The 21,871-nt window shown below is 40.0% G+C and overlaps 1 protein-coding gene and 1 long non-coding RNA gene across 5 annotated transcripts in view; one reads left to right on the top strand and one right to left on the bottom strand.

Annotated features, from left to right (window-relative positions):
• TGFBR3 (transforming growth factor beta receptor 3) overlaps positions 1 to 21,871 on the top strand; it is a 196,923-nt gene that overhangs the window by 102,438 nt on the left and 72,614 nt on the right. For all 4 annotated transcript variants that reach the window (XM_004752607.3, XM_004752606.3, XM_013056153.2 and 1 more), the window contains one exon: positions 21,016 to 21,153. In XM_004752607.3, the coding sequence (XP_004752664.1) occupies positions 21,016 to 21,153 (138 nt within the window). The remainder of the gene's footprint in view (positions 1 to 21,015; positions 21,154 to 21,871) is intronic.
• LOC123387362 overlaps positions 1 to 21,871 on the bottom strand; it is a 43,939-nt gene that overhangs the window by 2,139 nt on the left and 19,929 nt on the right. The window lies entirely within an intron of this gene.

The following is a 21,871-nucleotide window of genomic DNA, read 5'->3' as shown; positions in this document are numbered from 1 at the left end:
TCTTGAATTCTTGCATATTTCAAGGAGGCTGAAAGTACTTTTTGTTTTATTGGCAATGACCTTTTATCAGAAATACCTTGCAGATACGCTTTAGGTAGAAGCCAACAGGCTTTAACTTTCTGTATCTACAGCTGCCTTCTTTTCCCTTCAATTTTATATAAAAGCATAAATGGAGGGATTTTTCAGCATCATGTTGTGGAGTCTACCCCATATGTTGATTCATCTGTCCTTTGATACATCGATACATTGATTCATTCTAAAAATGTCTGAGTGTTTACCATGTGCAGGCATTGTCCTAGGACTAGAGATACAGTGGTAAATAGGGCAGATTTATGTGGTTTTGAACACAGAGTACTCATTCAAGTGATAAGAAGGAGTTGTTGTTAGGGTGGTTAGGAAAGGTTTCTTTGAGGAGGTATACTTGAACAGAGACTTTAATGATGGAAATGAGCCATGCACAGATCCAAGGGAAGAATGGACCAGATAAAGGGCTTGACGAGGTCAAGGCCCTAAGCTTGGAAGGAGCCTGTTAGAGGTAAGTAAGGAGGCTGGGGTAGCTGCACTGGAGTGAGCAAGGAGGAAAAGCAATAGGGGATGGAGTTGGTTAAGGATCAGATCATGTGATGCTTTGCAGAGGGCGAAGTTGTTTCATATGTTTCTGTGTTCTTTTATCCAATGGTAAAAAATGCTGGCCCTGAATTCTGAAGACTAGGGAAGGCCTTCTTTCCCAAAAGCAGAGAATCCGTTCTGTAAGGAGAGATACAGTTCCATTAGCAGGATAGGTAGAAGCTAGATAACTGGAATGGTTATTTGGGTACTAGTCCCAGTGATGCCCCAATCAGCTGTGCAACTTGGGCATGCCAGTCTCTCTCTGGGCTTCGATTTCCTCATTTACAACAAGTATTTGGAGTAGAATATCTCTAAAATCTCTTCCATCACTAAAAATCAGTGCTTGTATTACACAAATTTCATTTTGTGTCTTACCCTTTTGCTTCTTGCAGAATTTTATCACCCCTGCTTGCAGTAACCAAGTCTACTGATTCTAAGTTCACTGCTCTCCCTTTTCTTTTGCTTCTGGGATAACCAGTAAAATATTTGGGGGAAAAAGAAGTGGGGGAAAAATGAGAGAACTTCATAATTTTGCACCTGGGATCCAGAGCTGGCCAGTGTGCCTAACAGTGACCATTTGAGACATTACCCATTGGCCTGAAAGAATTCCTAGTCACCAAATGAGTCAATTATAGTGACTGAGACTTGTTCTCAGCCTAGTGATTTATGGTTTAATCAAGAGCAGCCATTGTCTTTATTAAGGAGAATTAGCCAGAAAAATAGTGTTTTTAGAACTTGACAATATAATAATGTTGTTTGCATGGCTCTTTTGTTTTAAAATTGTTTTTTTTATTTATTGGAAGTTCTGTATTTCAATAGAAAATAGAAAAATCTGCCAGTCTCCCTGAAATGCAGTATAAATCATGAAACTCTCTCATTGAAAAGTATGTCTAGAAGAAATTAACAAAACCAGATAAATTAACTTGTTTTATGACTATTGTCTTGTCAGCACTACCTATTTTAGAAGACCACTATAACTCTTGACTTACCCTTAGGTTTAACTTTGAGTACTTCATGATTTATTTTGCTTCTGCCAAGAATAAAGGACTGCAGGGCATACACTGACCCAAAGTTAGAGAAAAAATTTAAGAAGAAGAAAAAACTGAAGGAAAGAAATTCTCTAAAGCATGTTCACACTGGTCTGAAAAGTTCAATAAATTCATTTTGGAATATTTTCAGTTCTTGAAAGAAGAAAAATCTTCTGTTCTTTTGTATTCACTTTGTCAGATTAAACTGAACTTTGTCAGTCTTATAATTGAATACACAAATCATTTAATGGGACCTGGCATTTCTGAATAGATGACTCAGTCACATCAGACCGTTTTTTCTTGTCAACTGCATCCGTCCCTAGGGATTTGTCTTAAAGTTGCTCAAATATCTACAGGCTTTGGTCTAGCTTCTCCATTTATGGGGAAGCTGAATCCCAAAGTCAGATAGCAGAACTTTCTTTTCCCCACAAATGAATGAATATCTCACTGAAAGTAATACAAGATCGGGAAGCATTGGTGTTTGTAGTTTATAGTGAAAGTTACTTTTCTCTATTTCTTAGGCAGGGATAATTAATTACTTCCCCCTGATGGCAAGCAACAAGATTTTTATTTTATTTTATTATTATTATTATTTTTTTTTTTTGGTGAATCAGACCATCATATTTTCATTCCAAAGCTACTTACCAAGAGCTTACTTGGAGCTTACTTGCTTGCTTTTTTAAAAAGAAGATCATAGAGATCATGACCCAAAATTGTTTCAGATGTGTACTAGAAACTTATTGTTAGTTCTTGCCAAGACTTAGGTGGGCATCTCAAGAAAACATTCCTAGGGTGGAGAATGTCAGAGTTGTTTTTCTTTAGGGATAGTAAAAGAGAGAGAGAAGACTGTCAGACTTATTTCATGTACTGGAGAGAACTAAGGGTTGGAGATAAAGATTTTTGCATATAGCCAGGACCAGAATTACCAGGCCCAGTGAGCTGGTCCTTCTAAAAGTGCTCAAGGCAAATAACTCACAGTAGTTTCCTGATTCATTGATTATGGTTAAAAGAGACCCCAAACTCAACAAGTGTTTATTGAGGGCCTGTGAGCTGGGAACAAACCATGGAACAAATTCTTTAGATCTGGGATGCTTGGTTTGAGGACTAAAGTTTAATTTCCTTACTTTGTGAGATACTCCTTGGGAATTCAGTAGCAATACCATATATATAAAAGTTGGAATGCGATCCAAAAATGGTATTTTGTATTAAGCTCTATTATGATATATATTCTTTTGGGCAAATAAGTGAGGTAATTGGAGTGGATTTAATAAATCAATGCATTAATGTGATTTAACTGATACTTGATATGCCAGAAATTGATGTACCTGTTATTTATCAGGAGACAAGCCATGGTCACATCTCTGTGACGCGTATTACATGCTGTTCTTTCAGTTGCCACTGATTGGTTAAGCTTGGCTTTCATGGCCCGTTGAGATCTGGCCCAAGTCTACCTTTCTAATTTTATTTCTCTGTATTCTTTTATACATTTCCTCAGCTCCATCTGAATTAAATGTTCCCCACACCTCTCCATATTCCCTCCCCTGCTTTGAGATTTCTCTTAGGGCTCTCCCTGCCCTTGTCACCTTAGTTCTGCCTATTCCACCTGTTTACCCTTGGGACCCAGCCAGAAGTGCTCCCCTGCTCCTCCCATAGACATTTACATCTGTCTTTTACCTTTGTGCACCTGTTAAACTATGAAGTTCTTGAGGACAAATTCTGTATCTAGTTTGCATTTGAAGTCTTTTCATTACCTAGTGATAGTTCCTGAATAAATATTTATGTGTTCTGTTTTCACAGTTCTTGCAGTGTTGATACACTATCTGGATTACTGTTTAATTATTTTTCTTTAAATCTAAACAACAACAACAACAACAACAAAACCTGCTTCACCCTAACATCTTCAACGTGAAATTATGTTTTTAATACCCATGAAAATGAGCATGTAAGCTATAGGTAAAAATTTTCTCATTTCTTAACATTTCTTAGGTATTCCCATACTTTGGGAAAGATGGATCTACCCGAGTACCATACACATACTGGCCACTTAGTATCTGCCAAGTGAATCAACGACTGCACAAAACATAGGAAATAAGAACATTTTCTCCCTGTTAGCCTAGTAGCTTTATGGCTATGTACCATAAAGCTCACATGTACCACTTAGAGCTCCTTTAAGTAAAATAAAAATGTTCCATGTATTCAAGTTATAATGAAGCTAGTTAATAATAAACTGTCATTTTGTTACTAAAACTTAAAGATTTTTACAGATCCGTGAAGAAATTTGTTTCTAGATTGTTGTACTTTATAGTTGGTGCTTCTATATAGTATAGAAATAATAAAACAAGGAGAAGCTAGAAAAGACTGGAGTTGTTCATTCCTGCCTGTGAAGCAGTTAGTATTAGATAATACTAATTACTTCCTTATGTATTGCAAACTGCTGGGCCAGTGGGGCCTGTGGAACAATCTGTTCTGTGGGTAGCTGACTCCCTACTGACTGAGCATCATGCCGAAGCCCCAGAAATGGACCCTCTCCACAGTAGGTTTGGGAAGTAGCACCAGGTATTGGGTTCATCTAGAGAAGAGGAATGTGGGAAGTGTGTGTGACACATCATATTGTTCTAATCAAATTCTAAATGTTCTGTTCGGGGTAATTTAAGTTAGAGTTCTTGCTACCATTTTTAAATTTTTTTTTTTTAAAGATTTTATTTATTTATTTGACAGAGAGAGATCACAAGTAGGCAGAGAGGCAGGCAGAGAGAGAGAGAGAGAGAGGAGGAAGCAGGCTCCCTGCTGAGCAGAGAGCCCGATGTGGGACTCGATCCCAGGACCCTGAGATCATGACCTGAGCCGAAGGCAGCGGCTTAACCCACTAAGCCACCCAGGCGCCCCCATTTTTAAATTTTTAATGCATTGTGTACTCTTAATACAATTGAGGTTCTGAGGATTTTTTCTATAAGCTCTGTTCATGGGAATTGTATATTTTTCTTATCTTTTGAGGTTGTTGTAAGGCTACTCACATGTACCACTTAGAGCTCCTTTAAGTAAAATAAAAATGTTCCATGTATTCAAGTTATAATGAAGCTAGTTAATAATAAACTGTCATTTTGTTACTAAAACTTAAAGATTTTTACAGATCCGTGAAGAAATTTGTTTCTAGATTGTTGTACTTTATAGTTGGTGCTTCTATATAGTATAGAAATAATATAATTCCTTATTTTCTATTTAAACTATGGCATAGAGAGAGACCCTAGAACAGGTTGTTTTGTCATTTAGCGTTAAATGAGGTTTAGAATACTTTTTTCTTAAATTTATCAGAATTAGTCCATGTAAGGTCAGTATGGCATAAAGTCTTTTGAAGGTTTTTATCAGAAAAATCATCTCTCTCCCTCTCTTGTTAAATCCAGGGTTGGGATCCACAGCTGTTCGAGCATGGACAGGGTAACTTGATATAAGGGGACACATTTTTACCCTGGTCTGCTCTTAGAGCACATTTGAGATGGTTGTTTTGGAAAATGGGCTATGAATTTTATCTCTAGACCTTCGCACCAGAGAAAATCCAGCCCAGCAAATCCCTGGCCCTCAGTGTGCATCCTTCATAACAGAACTTTGACACTGTGACTTGATGCCTTGAAATCAGCACAACAAAATGGTGCTCAAGGAGCAGTGTTTACTTTGATCATTTTTCAACTTCTGTGCCCCAGCCTTTTCACGGAGTACAAATTGCTTTACCAGAGTTACGGGGCTGAAGCCCATGGACTGTTTTTGTAGTCTGGTTGCTGTGGTGATTCTTAGCCTTCCATGAAACTCCACCTCCAGGGAAACAGAAACCTTTGCAGCTGTTTCAACCTTTTCGGTATCGTATGTGGTAGAGGTCTTCACCGAGCGGGTGGCAAGCCGGAGAGTGGGTGATAAACAGATACGTGGAAACAGCGCATCTCACTCAGGACGTGTTGTATTATTTCCAAACAAACATCTCCCTTATCCTTCTCACAAATCATAGGGGACTTTGAAGTACCTCCAAGTCTGGCCAAAGCCAGAGTTTAGTGAGCCATGGAGATGTGTTGGTCATGATAATGATATGAGTAAGAACTTGGGGATAATGGCTGGTGACATTTATAGTGTTGCCAGGTGGGAAAGAAAAGAATGGTGGAGAAGGGGAAGCTTGATGGGACTTGTATGTGCCCAGAAAGGAGAAATTGGTTTAGGAAGAGGGTTCGGGCTCAGTCCAGGGCTGCCAGCAGTTCGCTGTTTGTGGGACTGTGAGGAAGGCTATTTTGATCTTAAGTCTCCATGGAGGACAGTATAGACAAGACCTTCCTTCCATAGGAACCAAGGGAATGGAAAAAATAGCCATGGTTTTAGAGGGTAGAAGTAATAATAGCTAATATTTATTTATTTATTTATATAAGATTGTATTTATTCATTTAAGAGAGAGAGAGACAGCACTGGCAGGGGGAGAGGCAGAGGAAGAGGGAGAAGCAGACAGCCTGCTAAGCTGGGAGCCCGACATGGGGCTCCATCCCAGGACTCTGAGATCATGACCTGAGCCAAAGGCAGAGGCTCTACCATCTGAGCCACCCAGGAGCCCCAATAGCTAACATTTAAAAGAGCTCTTGCTGTGTGCCAGTTACTGTTTGAAGTGCTTCCCACATGACATGTTTAATCCTTTGACATCTGATAGATAGGCATAAGTATTATCCCCATGTTATAGTTAACGAAACTGATGCCCAGGGAGTTTTAACATGTTCAAGGCCCCAAGGCTGGTAAGTGGAGAACGGAGATTCTAAATGACTTTGAGTCACTGCTATTAACCACTAGGTCAATCTGCCTGTAATTTAGGAAGGAAAACAGAGTGACCCAAAGGATTGGGTTTCAGGGGACGCTGGCCAATTTGGAAGAAAACGTAGATCTTGAAAGATATTAAATTATGCTTTAAAATGTGTTTATTGATTTGTTCACTCATTCATTCATTTATTCATTCATTCATCATTAAATACCTAGGTAGGACCTACTAAGAGCCATTTATTAGTCTAGACTCTGAGGTAACGAAAAGACAAGTCCCAACTCCTCCTCTTAGATCGTTTTTATGTACAAGCTTGATTTAGTACAAGGCAGCAGGTGCTAGGTACTATAAGAGAAAGGTCAATTGGACATGGGTCAGAAGCATTCACTGGGAAGAGTTTCCTTCTTCATTCTGGGGACACTAATGACAAGAAGACTTCTTAAAGGACATGTTTTTTTCTGTGAGGTGGACGAAATTCATCCTGTGTGAAAATACAAAACTGTAATTAAATTCCATATGTTACTACATATCTCAGCATCTTTCTAAACAGAGCGGAGAGGTCTTATTTGCTGAGTTTGCCTGTATCTTATCCTTGAGAATTTCCAGACCACAGTCCAGTAGTATGCCCACTTTATAAACAGCTCTGGTGGGAGAAGGTTGCAGAGTAGCAAATGGAGAACACTTCACAAGAAGGAAAAGGGTTTGAGAAAACTGAGGGAATCCATCTTTATAGGAGAAACTTCCTGTGATGCCTCAGGTGATGACTGCACATTCAGTTCCTGAAGTCTGTTGAGGGCCTTTGTGTAGTTAATACCTAAATTTTTAATATGGATGGGCATATTAGGAATGCTTTATATGTTTTAACTTATTTCTTTCTCATAATAGTTCTAAAAGGTAGGTACTATGATTCTGGTTTTTAGATAAACCAAGTCACACAGGTAAGGAATGGAGCTGGGGTTCAACACAGGCAATTGGCTACAAGTGTCCATGCTCTCAGTTATGATGCTATGCTGATTAGTCATAGTTCATTTTATGGGTCCCATTTTAAGCCATAAAATAATTAATCAAGAGGCAGTCTCTTAGATCTTGTGACAACTCTTAGGTAGCTTGAGGCAGATAGATTGCCCCATCTCCGTGAACTATCTGGTCATGCAGTGTCCTGAAGGGACAATATCTATTTTACACATCATCCATATTTTATTTCTCAGTGATGGCTGGGAGCCTTCCATGGTGAGTGGAAAATTAATAGAAGAAATGCATATTATATAGTTTTGCTACTTGTTAACCCTGGTTAAAAGTTTGCTTAAGGGTATGGTGTCTATTGATGACTTTATCGGGTTTCTCTATTCTAAAAACAAGGATATTTTAGAATATTGTCTATGTGGAGTGGTCTGAAAAATTTGAGTTTTTATCATCTTTCTTTGAGAGAACAGTAAAACTTACCTCACATTCAGAGTTAACGATTAATTATATTTATAATAAATACAAATTACCTAACTTCAGCAATTCTTTGTGATTGCTCTGATCTCTTTGAACGTTAAGGGAGATTTAATTTATTATTTTTTTTTTTTTAAAGAATAATGGCTTTTTCAAAGCTAGGTCTAATTTTAGAGTCTGGGCTCATAAGCAAGAGACAGCAGGCTGCCACAGACTCACATAGACCAAGACACAGACAGATGTGACCCGAACCTACCCGCAGCAGTATTCTGAACTCTATGAGATACTGAAGAACTGTCCTCACTTTCCTGACAGATCTGCTCTATCCTGCCTGTCATTTTCTTTTGAAATAATTACTGTTGAGAAACACTCTCGAGGACTTGACTTTATTGTTTATTAAATAAAAGGATTTTTTAAAAACAAATTTAGCAAACTTATTTAGGGAAGCGGTGAAATAGGATGTGGATAAAGTGATTCCAAAAGTCTTAGGGAAAGTATTCACTAATGAAATCACAGAATCCCTAGATCCTTGGGTCAGAAGGGGTCTTAGTGCTTATCCAGTCCAGCTTACACTTGGTTTGTGGATTCTGTTTCTAAAATATCTCTGACAAAGGGTCACGCAGCCAGTCCAAGTAGTTCAGAAAATTGGAAAGGAGTGGGAGAAACCAGAAAATTTATCATGTTGACAGGTTTTGCCTGTTTCTTGCACAGAGGATTGGGTTCAATTTGTCCTGCCTGCTTGTTGCGTCTCCTGACCCTTGACATCCTCTTCTCTCCCCACACGGCCTGGACATATCTCAGTGTTAGTGTTCTGTACTACAATCATTTCTTCATGTGTCTGTCTTTCCTCTGGACTGGGAGCAAATTAGTGAAAGGTTGTGCCTTCCTCATCTTTCTTTTCTCAGTATTAATGAAAATAACTGTCATGGTGCATGACACATCATGAGTACCTAGCTAATGCTGTTTGACTAAATGAAAAAAATGTATAGAAATCACATTACCGTCTGAAGCTAACTAATTGTGTGGCCCAGCTTTTGACCCTCCTCGATGAATGAAGTCCTAAGGATCTATGGGACCTTTCAGCCCTTCTAAGATAAATTGACTTCCTAGTATTTTCTATCACATGAAGGTCTTTGCAGGTGGGATTTGAAACTCAAGAGTTGGTTTGGTCCAACCCACGTGGGTGTTCAAATCACATTTTTTGGGTGTGTGGTCAAAAACATAAAAAAATTACCATTTTGGCCATTTTAAAGTGTACAGTTCAGTAGCATTTGCACATTCACAGTGTACTACAAGCATCACCACTATTTCATTCCAGAACATTTTCTTCACCCACAAAACAAATGCCCTATCAGTTAGCAGTCACTTTTATCCACCTCTACCTCTAGGTCATGGCGATGACTAATCTGCTTTCTGTCTCTGGATTTGCCTGCTCCGGGTCTCATATAGAAATGTAATCATACAACATGTGCTCTTTTGTGTCTGGCTTTTTTACTTGACGTTATACTTTCAGGGTTCACCCATGTTATAGCATGTATTAGTATTTTATTATTATTATTTTTATTATTTTATATTTCTTTATTTATTCTTGGGGAGAATTGGGGAGGGTGGAGAGCACAAGCAGGGTGAAAGGTAGAGGGAGAAGCAGACTCTCCGCTGAGCAGGGCTCAATCCTGGGACTCTGGGGCCATGACCTGAGCAGAAGACAGATGCTTAGCCGACTGAGCCAAGCAGGTGCCCCAGTACTTTATTCTTTTTATGCTAAATAATATTTCATTGTATGGCTCTGTCATATTTGCTTATTTCAAATCACATTTTTGTGGCTATGTAATAGTCCATTGTGTGTGTCCATGTGTCTGTGTGGTGTGTGTGTCTGTGTGTGTGTATCACATCTTCCTTAACCATAAAAGAGGATGAGTTTTTGTCACTTCAACAACATGGAGGGATCTAGAGGGTATTATGCTAAGTGAAAGAAGTAGCACAGGATTTCCACTCATGTATGGCACCTAAAAGCAAAACAAATGAATAAACAAACAAAAAGCAGAATCAGACCTATACATACAGAGAACAAACTGGTGGTTGCCATGAGGTGGGGTGTGGGAGGATAGGCAGAATAGGTGAGGGGGAGTGGGAGATACAGGTTTTCATTTATGGGATAAATAAATCATGGAGATAAAAAGTAAAGTACAGGGAATATGGTCAGTGGTATTATAATAGCACTGTCTGGTGACAGATGGAACTATACTTGTAATGAGCATAGCATAATTATAGTGTTGTTAAACCACTGTGTTGTACACTTGAGCCTAATGTATTATAAAAAAAAGTCAGGTATAATAAAATTTTAATCACATTTTTATAGAGCTATTTGTCATCATGACTCATATTTTTCTCATTTCTACCCGAACATCATGAATGGCAAAGAATCTTAATTATTTCCACAAGATTTCTCATAATTTGGAGTATTTAAATTTTTAATCCAGTCCTGAATATTTTGTCATGCACCCCGCATACACACACACTTCTACTTTTCCCATTTTGTCTCTTCTTACTGTTTATTAGAGGATGAGTCAGAGACCAAATGGTAGACTGATGGTTTTGCTGAAAATGAGAAGTAGAACTTAAGCTGTTGACTTTAGAGGCGTTTGGGACTCGACTGAATTATGAAACAGAGCTTAAGCTGTTTGATCTTGGTATCTATTAGGATCTTCTAGACTTTGGTCAGATTGGAAAATTTCTTTAGAGATGTATTATGAAGAGTAGCTTGTACCTTCTCCATTTACATGAGAAACTAAGCCATTATAATACTTTTCAGACTTTCTTTAAATACAGGTGCTCTAGCTCTGCCTTACATGTTTAGTACCCTGAGTAAAGTTCAGAGAGTAGAACCTTTTTTCCCTATATTTTAAGCATTAAGAAATGAGATTATTAAAAAAAAAAAAAGTTAAGACTCCATTAGTGTCACCAAATGGTAAGGCAGAACCTTGTATTTGCCAGTGTCAAACAGAGGGAAAAATTTCAATTATTCACTTGGAAATGAATTGATGTTATCCCTTTTTCTCTGTTCTTCTATATAGTCACTAATTCCCAGTAATACAAATTGATTTATCGGGCCTTAAATTTGTTGACTACACATACGGTTTTGACAGCATTACAGTATCTTCATTATTGGGAGGTGAATGACTGGATAGTATTAACTATATAACTTGAAAACCAAATGGTTTGTGTTAGAATTTGCTTGTTTCATTCTAAGATAAAATCTTTCCTAGTTTCTGCTGTGACACTCAGTGTTGATTTACCTGTAAGTTAATGTCAACAAGACCAAACAAGGAATGTTGTTCAGACTTCTGTATCTTTGCTCCTTCCCTCTTTTAGTTTTTATTTTCCTTTTTCTTTTAGGTTGTTAATAAGTGCTTAAAGCACTTTTAAAGATATAGAGTAACTTTAATAAATTTGTTACCAGGTATCCTGCTCTTTATTTTATGTTAGTCCCTTTCAAGTTGGAACAAATATACTGACTACTTTTTAATGCTATCTCAAGAAAATAGGAAATTTAAACCTTTCAGTACCGGCTTTAGGAAGATATTCCATCTTAGACACTTACAAAGTACAAGTGCCAAATTCTGTGTGTATATTTTGGCAATTTCCTGTTTACTTTCAGTGATCACTGGTCTTATCCTGAAAACTTACTGCAAGGCTCAAGGCAAATTGATTCTGTGGAGGAAAATAGGCAAAAATACTAGACTATTATGTAAATACTGCAAACTGCATTTGCTCTATTGTCAGTTAGGCTGTTCCGACACAGTTCATTGCCTGAATTAAAAGCATTTAAAATTCCATGCCTCCAAAAGATAGTGGAACATTCCATCAAAGAAAATAATGTTTTTTCAGGAAAAATACTCCAAAAACACAGAATGATAACATGTTCTCCTGCTTTGGCTTCTGGGCTATTTCTCCCTTTCTCAAGATAAGCCATGTAACATTGAAACTAAAGTTCCTTTAAAAACATTTCCACTTAAAATCATAACCTGGCTGGATGAGACCAGAATACCCTTAGGGGGCCAGTACTGTGAACTTTAGGAGTTGTTTTTCTTAGAGCTTTCAAAGGAAACCAGACTTCACAGAATTCCCAAGGTGGTTCTATCCGGACCAGAATTTAGTTTCCTTTGAGAGTCATTTGGTCTAGTCCACATACCAGCAGGGAGCCCCTGGAGTTCAAGGGATGATTGAGTTGCACCTTTGCTAATTCAGCGACTTGTAGAAATACAGAGGGTATATTTTTGCAGATTGCCAAAGCTGTAAAGTTCTCAGGCCCTCTCCACTTCCCGGTTTTGTAATTCTACATGAGCTGTGTTTGAGATACAGCTGATCCACTTAGACGTGAAATGCAACCATCGCCATTTTGAGTTCTGCAGTGCATTTGTTCATGAGAACAGTGAGCCTTACTAAAGCTTTTATAGAGGAGATAGAGAATTTACATCAAAGCGACTCAAACAACTGTAGCTGGCAATGGCGACATCACAGTTCATAAAAATGCTTGTGGCCCCATCCCTGTGGTTTTCTCCCTACCTCCCAGCTTGTGGAGCCTCCCATCTTCTTGCTTACAGCTCAGTCCCCTGCCTTTCTTTCTTATCTTTTCTTTTCCAGAAGCAAAATAGTTCCTGCCTCTTACTCCTGTAGAGTAGGTCACTGTCCTCTTCTTTGACTCAAGGCCAACACCTAAGGTTAAGGTAGAGTGGGAAGGCAGGGCGGTGGGAGCTGGGGGACAATGGGAGACATTGATTCTGCTCCCAACATTGTTACTCTCTGGCCATTTGATTTGGAAAAATTATTTACCTCTAAGCATCAATTTCTTCATCTTTAAAATGGGAATAATTAGATAACAAAGCAGAACAACTTCTGATGAGAGCAGCAAATCTTAACCCAGTGGAAGGATGCATGGACCTGTCTGTTATCTTCCCCTGAAATACAGTGATGATGGCTGTCACTCCTATTCCCACTACTATTCCTATTAACAACAGAAACACAAATGGGGTGTTTGTGAAACCCGTGCCTTGCTTGTTGCTCCTCCTCCGATTTCTCTTTTCTTGCTAGACAGGTAACACTAGGCCCAGTCACAATTCCTCCCCAGCTTCAGCTTAATATACTGGGCTGGGGGAATCTAGGTGCCATCCTTTTGTAAAGCTTAAAGCATCTTAAATCACTACCTGAATACCAGTGCACTTTGTTTTTTTGCTATTACGAATTTGCTAGCTTTAAGATGGTGCATAAGCAGCAATCTTTTTTGAGATCTGTGACTACACTTGACTGGTGGGAATGATTCATTCAGTTTCCAGGGCTTGTGAGAATTGGTTTCTTGCTATGCCTGTTTTTAACATCGGCTCCCATCGGTCACCTCAATGATCCTCTTTATCTTGCCGTTCTGTTTACCCCAGTGTCGACAGCCCAGCTATTCTGACATCCTAGTATTCCAAAATACAGGTTTATTAAACTGGTAGGTAGCAAAACCAGTTTGAAGCCCATCATAAAAGTAGAAGTTGAAATAAATTTACACAGTCCACACCTGGGTGGCTCAGTCCGTTAAGAGTCTGACTCTTGATTTCTGCTCGGGTCATGGTCACAGGGTGGTGAGATGGAGCCCCGAGGCAGGCTCTGTGCTGGGTGTGGAGCCTGCTGAAGATTCTCTCTCTCCCTCTGTCTCCACCCACGTGCTCGCATGCACCGTCTCTCAAAAAATATGTATAAGTAAAATCCCCTGTCTCCAGTTAAAAAAAACTTTTTTACATAGTCCTTAGTTATATGGTACTTGGGTTATATAGTAGTGTTAAAAACAATAATTAAGCATTTGGAGTGGGTCTGTTTATTAAGTGTAACAGGGAATATAAAAAAAAGCAAACTTTTCACATTAATGATTGTGCGAATATTGAATTCCTTCTGTTTGTCTAGGATTTTAATTTCTAACTGTTCTAGCACACTTTGTTACCTAAATAAGAAGTATTAATTTTTAAAATTTATTTTATTTTATTTTTCTTTAAATTTTATTTGTTTATTTGACAGAGAGACACGCAGTGAGAAAGGTAACACAAGCGGGGGTGGGGTGAAAGAGGGAGAAGCAGGCTTCCCGCTAAACAGGGAGCCCAATGTGGGGCTCAATTCCAGGACCCTGGGATCATGACCTGAGCTGAAGGCAGACGCTTAACGACTGAGCCACCCAGGTGCCCCTACTTTTTTTTTCTATTTAAAAAAATTTTTTTTAACATTTTATTTATTCATGTGAGAGAGAGAGAGACGGAGAGAGCAGAAGCAGGGTTAAGGGCAGAGGAAGAGGGAGAAGCAGACTCCCCTGCTGAGCTGGGAGCCCGACATGGGTCTTGATCCTAGTACCTGGAGATCATGACCTGAGCCAAAGGCCGACTCTTAACCATATGGGCCACCCAGGCACCCCGTTGAGAAGTATTTAAAATTCTGTGCTTTAAGATCCAATAGGATGTTTGGTCAAAATTTTTTAGCTTTGTTTTTCTTCCCTGAGAAGGAAAACCTGCTCCAAAGGCTTTTTCACATTTCATCTATTTGTATATTCGTAACTGTTAAAAATAATAAAACAATTTCTTTTTTTTTTTTTTTAAGAATTTATTTATTTGACAGACAGTGAGAGAAGGAGAGAGAGCACAAGTTGGGTGAGCAGCAGAGGGAGAGGGGGACGCAGGCTTCCTGCTCAGCAGGGAGCCCAATGTGGGACTCGATCCCAAGACCTGAGATCATGACCTGAACCGAAGGCAGAAGCTCAACCCACTGAGCCAGCGAGGTGCCCCAATAAAACAATTTCTGTGTGTTTGTGTTTGTGTGTGTGTATTTGCTTACTATAGTCCCTAAACACACACATGATAATCAGGGCCCCAAAGCCTGGGTGTGGCATCGGAGTCCTCTCCCACGTACATTGCCAGTCATTTTAGTAGCATGAGTTGGAATTAGCTTTTCTTAACTTTTTTAAAGTTCAAGTGAAACTTCATAGTGAAAGTTAATGTTCTCTTATCTAAATGCAGCGCTACCCTTTTTGGCTAGAAAAACATGACAGTACGACTCTGTACCCATTTTTTGAATCATTTCATGAATAACTTTTATTGATTCTTCCTTTCATGTATTCTTTCAGAAAAGTTATTGACTGCTTGCTAATTGTTCAGCTCTGCACTAAGCTCAAGGATGCCGAAATGACTGTAACTCAGTTTCTGCCCTTGAAGAATGCCTTGAGAATTTCACAGTACAAGGGATGGTGTGTGTGTCTGTGTGTGTGTGTAGATGACAAATATCTAAACAGAGTATTGTAGTGCGGTGCAGAGGTGGAAACATGAGCATGGTCTGTGGGAGTGCTGTTGAATTCCAGGCCCACCTGCAGATAGGGATTTTGAGCTGGACATACATGTCTGTCTAGGCGCTGGCAGGAGGGTGCTGCAGGCCAGAATCCGGAAAGGCCCTGGTATGTTGGCGACCGCCAGTACTATATTCAGATGGTAGATACTTAATACTAATGATTGATGGAACTGTGGCTCTCAGTGTTAGACTTGCCATCACCGGTGGCCTGCTGAGGGCTCCCCCAGTGCATCTACCCCACAGCATGCCCAGGGTCTTCCCTTTCCCTGTCTCTCTTCCCAGTAGAGACTGAGCTGTGGGCTACTCTGGGAAGGAATGGCCAGGGTCTCTGGAATCCCCTTGCAACTCTCCCAGGACCCCTTTAGAGGGCCATGACCTGAAGTTTCAGAAATATTCTTCTGTTTATATGAGCTCCTGCCCCTCAACCCCCAACCCAAATTTAGTTCCGAGTATTTTTCCAGGGCATTCAAAATAGAGAGCAGAGAGGGCAGGCTTACTTCTGCATCAAATTTCAGACTTTCATTTTAGGTCCCCCCCCACCTCCCGCTCCCCGTTTTGTGGTCATAATAGATTATTTTCAGAAGCTCCCAGGGAATCCTGAATCCCGTCGTTTGGGGGAGGAGGAATGGTGGCTGTATCCCACTCATCATGTTAAATGGTTTCAAGACAAAACCACTGGGGAGAAGAGCTCGGTATCACTTGGTGAAGAAGAGTGTGAAATCTCTGACCCCAGTGCTGCTGAGACCAGGGAGGATGGTGCGTTGACTCCCTGGGTGAGGGCGGAGTCACTTTGGGGGTGGAGATTCCTTGAGTTCAGTACCAACTGACTGATGTTTTTCTAGAACTTCAGAGAAATATAAAAATAATGTAATAAGGAAAATTTTTGAAAGCTCCAAATCCACTCCCCTAAGAATATTTTAAGGGAGTCTTTTTATACCAATTCCCAAATGGCAAAAGACAAGTGATGACAAATAAAATGTCAGCTGGAGGGGCTCCTTAGACTGGATCATCCTTTCAAACGCCGTGGCAGCAACTAACTACTGGTTCCCGTTCACAGCAATTGGTTGCACATTTCAGATGCATCTGAGTTCAGATTTGAGCTCCTAAAAGTCATATTGCCCAAGGAGAGGTGAAATTTGAGTTCAGCTGGGGTCCCCCAGTATCCTGAAATAGATGTATGTCTCATTGTCTGTGTGTGTAAATTATGGTTTTATGAGACCCAGATTCAGGATGTTTTCAGTTACTACCAACCCTGTTGCTAAGTGGACGTCCCCTTACCTCTGAATCAGGGATAGATGATGGTTATCTGTAGACCAGGGTGTGCTTTTATGGGTCCTGGTAATAGACACACTGCTAGAGTTATTTTCTTATAAACTGATTATTGGATCATCCATTTTAGAGCATTTGGTCTGCGTTCAGAGAACAGGAGTCTCTCTGGTAGTGTTTTGGATGATTTCATTGTTTCATGGGTCCCTAGGGACTGTTATGAGAGTCAGAAATGTTGAAATGGAACCTCACTGACACGTTAGCAAAGTCAGACAGCTGTTCAACTCTTATATCAGTTGTTTTGCTCGCTTTGCTTATGTTTGTTTTAACAAACCCCGGGAGTAGGGGGGTCTAAGAGGAAATTTTTGAAATCACTCTGGTAGAAATATCTTGCATCACTACTATGAACCCTTAGAAATTCCAAACAATTTTCAAATGGCATCTTTCCATTTTTTTTCTTTCTTTCTTGTAAGTACATAATTCATTTTCATAAAGTGATTTACAGAGTTTGAGACAATATGTAGTTTTTGCTTATCAAAGATAATTTTTGGAAAACAGAGAGGTCTTCACCTTAACAGGGTCCAGAGAAAATTGTCCTTGTTGTTTTCTGCTGATAACATGGGCAAGGACATGCTGTTTGTCTTGCCACTCTGAGGCTGTATGCTTCTTGGAGTTGGCCTTGACTTTGGATTTACTTTGAATTTCTTTATAAAATAGAAGAAATACATTAATTATATCTGGTAGTTTGTTGAAGTACACAGATAATCTCAGAAGATTTAGTATAAATAGATGTCATAGAACAGATGAGCTTTCCATTAGCTCAGAACCTAAATGAATGAGCTTTTCCTCATTTAGGGGAGAGATCAGCAGTATATGAGGGACAGTGTCTACATAGGGGATGTGACAGATTAGATATACTTGCATTTTCTCACACCATTAGGAAGACTGAAAGGTGGCACTGTTTGAGACAAAAAAGGTTAGAGCAGAACTCTTGGACTGGGCTTTATGGACTACTTTGTAGTCGAAGTATGGTTTTAAGAGGTCACTGAAACCTCAGAAACTGCATGGACAAGTGTTTTATTTCTGAGTTGCCATCTAATAAGTTCTTTTCTCTGAGAGGGTGACCTGTTAAAACCAGAGATACGATCTCTAGTTTAATTACGCAGAGTCATTTTGTTTCTGCCATTAAGAATGTTCTCGTTCCTCCACAGTGGACTCCTCAACCTGGATTAATGGGTACTTAACCTAGAATTCATGGGTCCTGCAGTGAATGTATTTTTTTCTGACATTGCCTGCAAAATGTAGTGTGCATATGGGTTTTTGTGTGTGTGTGGTGAGAAGGTTCATCTGTTCTATTACGTTCTCAAATGCTTTTTACTGCCAAAAATGAACTCTGCTAATTTAGAGAGTAGTCATTGTTTCCTCATTTGGGGTGCATTCCCTTTAGTTTCATCAGCCTTCCCAGGCGGATGGTCCCTCGTTTAGTTTGTTATTGTTTATGAAATAGTTAGAGACTCTTAACTTTTATGTAAATTTAGTATAGGCTTGAACTGTCTGGATTGCCAAACTGGAAGTCATCGGATACCACGTATATATACCACGTATATCATTTTCCCCATGGACTGTTTGTTTTCTGCAGCCTGCCCCAGCTCTGGTTTTCAGACCATGATCGTGGGGTCATAATCTACCCGTGAAAGCTGTCAGCAGTATGTTCTTATCTTTGTAACTAAAGTCTGTCCTGACTAGAGTCTGACTAGAGTCTTTCTTCTCCTCTCCTCTCCTTTCCTTTCAGCCTGGCAGAAACTAGGCACCTTAGCCAGGAATTCTAGCAGAGATATTCCAGGTATGTTCTCCCCACCATTGGGGAAGCTTTTATACCTTCATGCTTTGTTCATTGTTTTTGATGCTTCTCTGTCTTCCCTTCAGCAAGGGTTCCCTTCCAGTGGAGGAAGGTTGCTGAAGGGATTGAGTGAGTGGATGTTTGGGGGACTCTCTGTTCCTGCCAAATGATCTTTTAAAAGAAGTATTGAGTATTTTTCTTTTAATTTCCCAATCATAGTGTGAATTCTTCTTTGCCAGATGGTTTTTGGGGCTTTGCCTGGGCCCTGTGTGCCAGAGTCGGGGATTCATCTTGGCCAGACGCTGCCACATATTGAAGAGAGAACCGTTTCCAGGAAAGCTCAGAGCCGTGGCTCCTAGAAATCTTTCCTTGATTTGTGTGAGCCAGGCCTCGACACTTTTGACCATCTGGAAAATTTTGGACCCCAGCACTGATATCTGTCTCATACACATTTTTCTTTTCATTTCCTAAGTATTTTTTTAAATTCGTGTTCATTTTAGATATATATTTATTGCTATTTTATCTACACACTTCAAAAGTGGTATGCCTGAGGGCTGCAAAGAAAATCATCGGAAAAAGAGTTGACGTACCATTGGTGGACACGCATGGCTATTCTCTGTGCCATGATGGCACTCGATAAACAGTTTCGGAATGAATAACTCTGGAAAGTTTTTACTGACACATGCTGTTCGTGACAGTGTTAGCAATTTTCAGGTACTCTTGAACAAGTAATTACTTCATCTCTCTTTTCTTCGCCCTGTGTGCCTCTCTCTGTAGTGCCGCATTCACTTTGACTCCGGTTCTGCAGCCTCTTCTGTTTACAGTGGCCATGAGCCTGTTTATTTCTAGATGCAGACAGCTGTGCAGAGTGCTGCGAGGTAGTGTACGACCAAGAAATATGTTACTATGCTGTAGCTGTACTTGACATCACTGTTCACTAGTACCCTACTTTTAGTGCTTTGCATATGCCAGATGGTAAAAATGATCCTCGCTGTGTTGGAGATAGAGCTCGTGGTAGTATTGCTCGTGTTTTTAAAATTTTTCTGTGAATTAACTATGTCCCTTCGAACCCATTAATATATTCAGCCTTTTTAGCCTTTTAGATAACAGAAATTTATGAATCTGCTGTGATAAATCAGTCCTTGAAACAACTGTCTACTACTCTGAGCACAGTATTAAAGTAAGACGTATCTTTGCCTACTGAGTATTTGCAATCTGTTTCGGAGATTAAGAAATGCACACTTGACAGTTAATGGTTAGTCTTGGTATTACGTAGCATACTGCAGATTATTAGTAGAATAAAGTACTTCTGTGGCATTGGAAATTAGAAAATTAAATATCTCATTAGCACTCGCTGAGTGCCTACCATGTGCTGAGGCATGGGTATTGAAAGTAAAGTATGTTGCCTTATTATCAGTGACCTGAGAGGCTACTATGATAGGTGACATCAGTGTCCTAGGCAGTCTCTACAATAAAAGGCAGAGATACATTGAGATCAAGATTAAAGTGGGCCTGCAGCCAGTGGAAGATGCTAAAATGGTCCAGCCTTGAGCACTCTATCCCGATGGCTGTATATACTCAGGTCATAGATCTAGGCCATTTAATACTCATAAGGATTAAGCCTGCGATGTTCAGCTATTCCCAGTATATTCCTTGGTCTCTATCTTGCCAGCTAAAGTCATTTTTTATGCTTTCCCTCTCATCACTTTCTGGTGCTCTTAGAGTTCAACTTTTTAAAATATGTGCTTCTTGGGTCTTCCCTCACCTCTCTGTCCAGAAAGCCAGTATGAGACATGCTTCTATGAAAGCATCTGTTCAGTATTTCTTTATGCACCCTTTTGCTTTTCTGTGTTCACGTTGACCTACCTTGGCTGGTGTGCTCCAGGAAGATGTTGTTGGACCCACTGTTTGCAGCTGTCCTCAAAGGTGCTTTCTGATGATGTTAATGATGACAGTGGTAACCTACAATAGTCCTTGATCTGCTATCAAAACTGGTCACAGTTTTCTTATCCAGGCTCGTGGTTTTCTTCCCTGGGTTTTTTTTTTTTTTTTTTTTTTCCTGGACCAGGTTTATATACAGTCAGTTTTTATTCTGTGTGTTCTCTGTGCTTCATTTTTTGGAAAACCCCTTCAAGCTAATAGCTGGGATGTTGAAAGCACTGGCAGCTCCCCTTGGCAGCCCCTCTTCCTTAGCTTTTAGCACTTTTCTTTGGCAGAGGTCCCTTAAATTTTTAGAGGTTCAGGCTCACCTGAAAGAGAAGAAAGTCCTTTCTCTGGCTATCCAGAGGGATGACCCGCCCCTGGGGATTCTGTACTCTTACTTTTCAGCTTTATCATTTGCCTTGAAGGAGAAGACCGTTCTGAGGGAAGGTCACTTTTGTTCTGCCTTTGCTAACTTTGGGGGCAGCAGAGAGGTGTTCTGTTTGTTTGTGTTCTGCTATTATTGGCAGCTGAATCATGTTTTGGTTGAGGGTTGTATGGGTTGAATTACATGAGGTAGCCATTTTTGTAGTGTAAAAAAAAAAAAAGGGCTAGATATTGGCAGTATCATCGAGTTCAACCTATCCATAGACTCTGAACTAACTTATAGCTTCTCTTAACAGTGATCTGTGAAAAGGGATTCCAAATGCCACCCCAAGTGATTTTAATGGAAAGCCAATGTTAAGATTCGTCTTTCTGTTGCTTCTTAGGTCACTCTGCACCTAAATCCCATCTCCTCAGTCCACATTCACCACAAGCCTGTCGTGTTCCTGCTCAACTCCCCACAGCCCCTGGTCTGGCATCTGAAGACAGAGAGGCTTGCAGTTGGGGTCTCCAGACTTTTCTTGGTAAGTGTTCGAAGCCCTCCCAAAGTGTCCTTAGCACAAGGATATAACGACCCTAAAACATGGCAGGTCTTTTTAAAATTAAGGCTTATTTCATTGAGATAACACCCAAGTCCACAGTGTGTTAAATCTGAAGGGTGCTCCTAGCAGGGTTTGGATGGTGGAGAGAAGCAGCCACAGCGACAAACACTGCACATGTGTGTCCGACTGGGGACGGAAAGTCAAGTCCAGTCTGCACGTTAGAGCAGGACCTGCAGTTGTACTCGGTGTGGCCTGGGCTTTGGTCTCAGCTCTGAGACTCCTCTGGTGGCATCAAGAGTAATGTAAACATTGTAAATAGCCACTAGGTGTGTGGTCTCTGACCACGAAATAAATACACACAGGCCCATTCTATTTGTATATAACACAGGCCCACTTTCTGATACGAGGATCTGTTTGTTGAGAAAGTGACACAGCGAGTTCCAAGATGAAAACATTTGTATTTTATAAAAAAGCTGGAACCCAGCTCTTGTGGAGAGATCCAAATATTACCTACTATTTGTAAATCATGTCCTTTTGAGTTTGCCAAAACATTCAAGTTTGCTAGTTGTGGAGAAATTGATGGGTTGTTTGGATGGAATTGTTGGGGTATGATATCATGTCTGATGATGAGCAACACTGCCCTTCGCAGTGATAACTCATGTTGTCTGTTGCTGGAGCTCCGTGCTCATGTCCTTAACTA

The sequence above is a fragment of the Mustela putorius genome, unplaced genomic scaffold (genome assembly GCF_011764305.1).
Source record: "Mustela putorius furo isolate JIRA1106 unplaced genomic scaffold, ASM1176430v1.1 tig00003853_pilon_pilon_pilon, whole genome shotgun sequence".
Classification (NCBI taxonomy): domain Eukaryota; kingdom Metazoa; phylum Chordata; class Mammalia; order Carnivora; family Mustelidae; genus Mustela; species Mustela putorius.
This window is presented reverse-complemented; position numbering and strand designations above follow the sequence as displayed.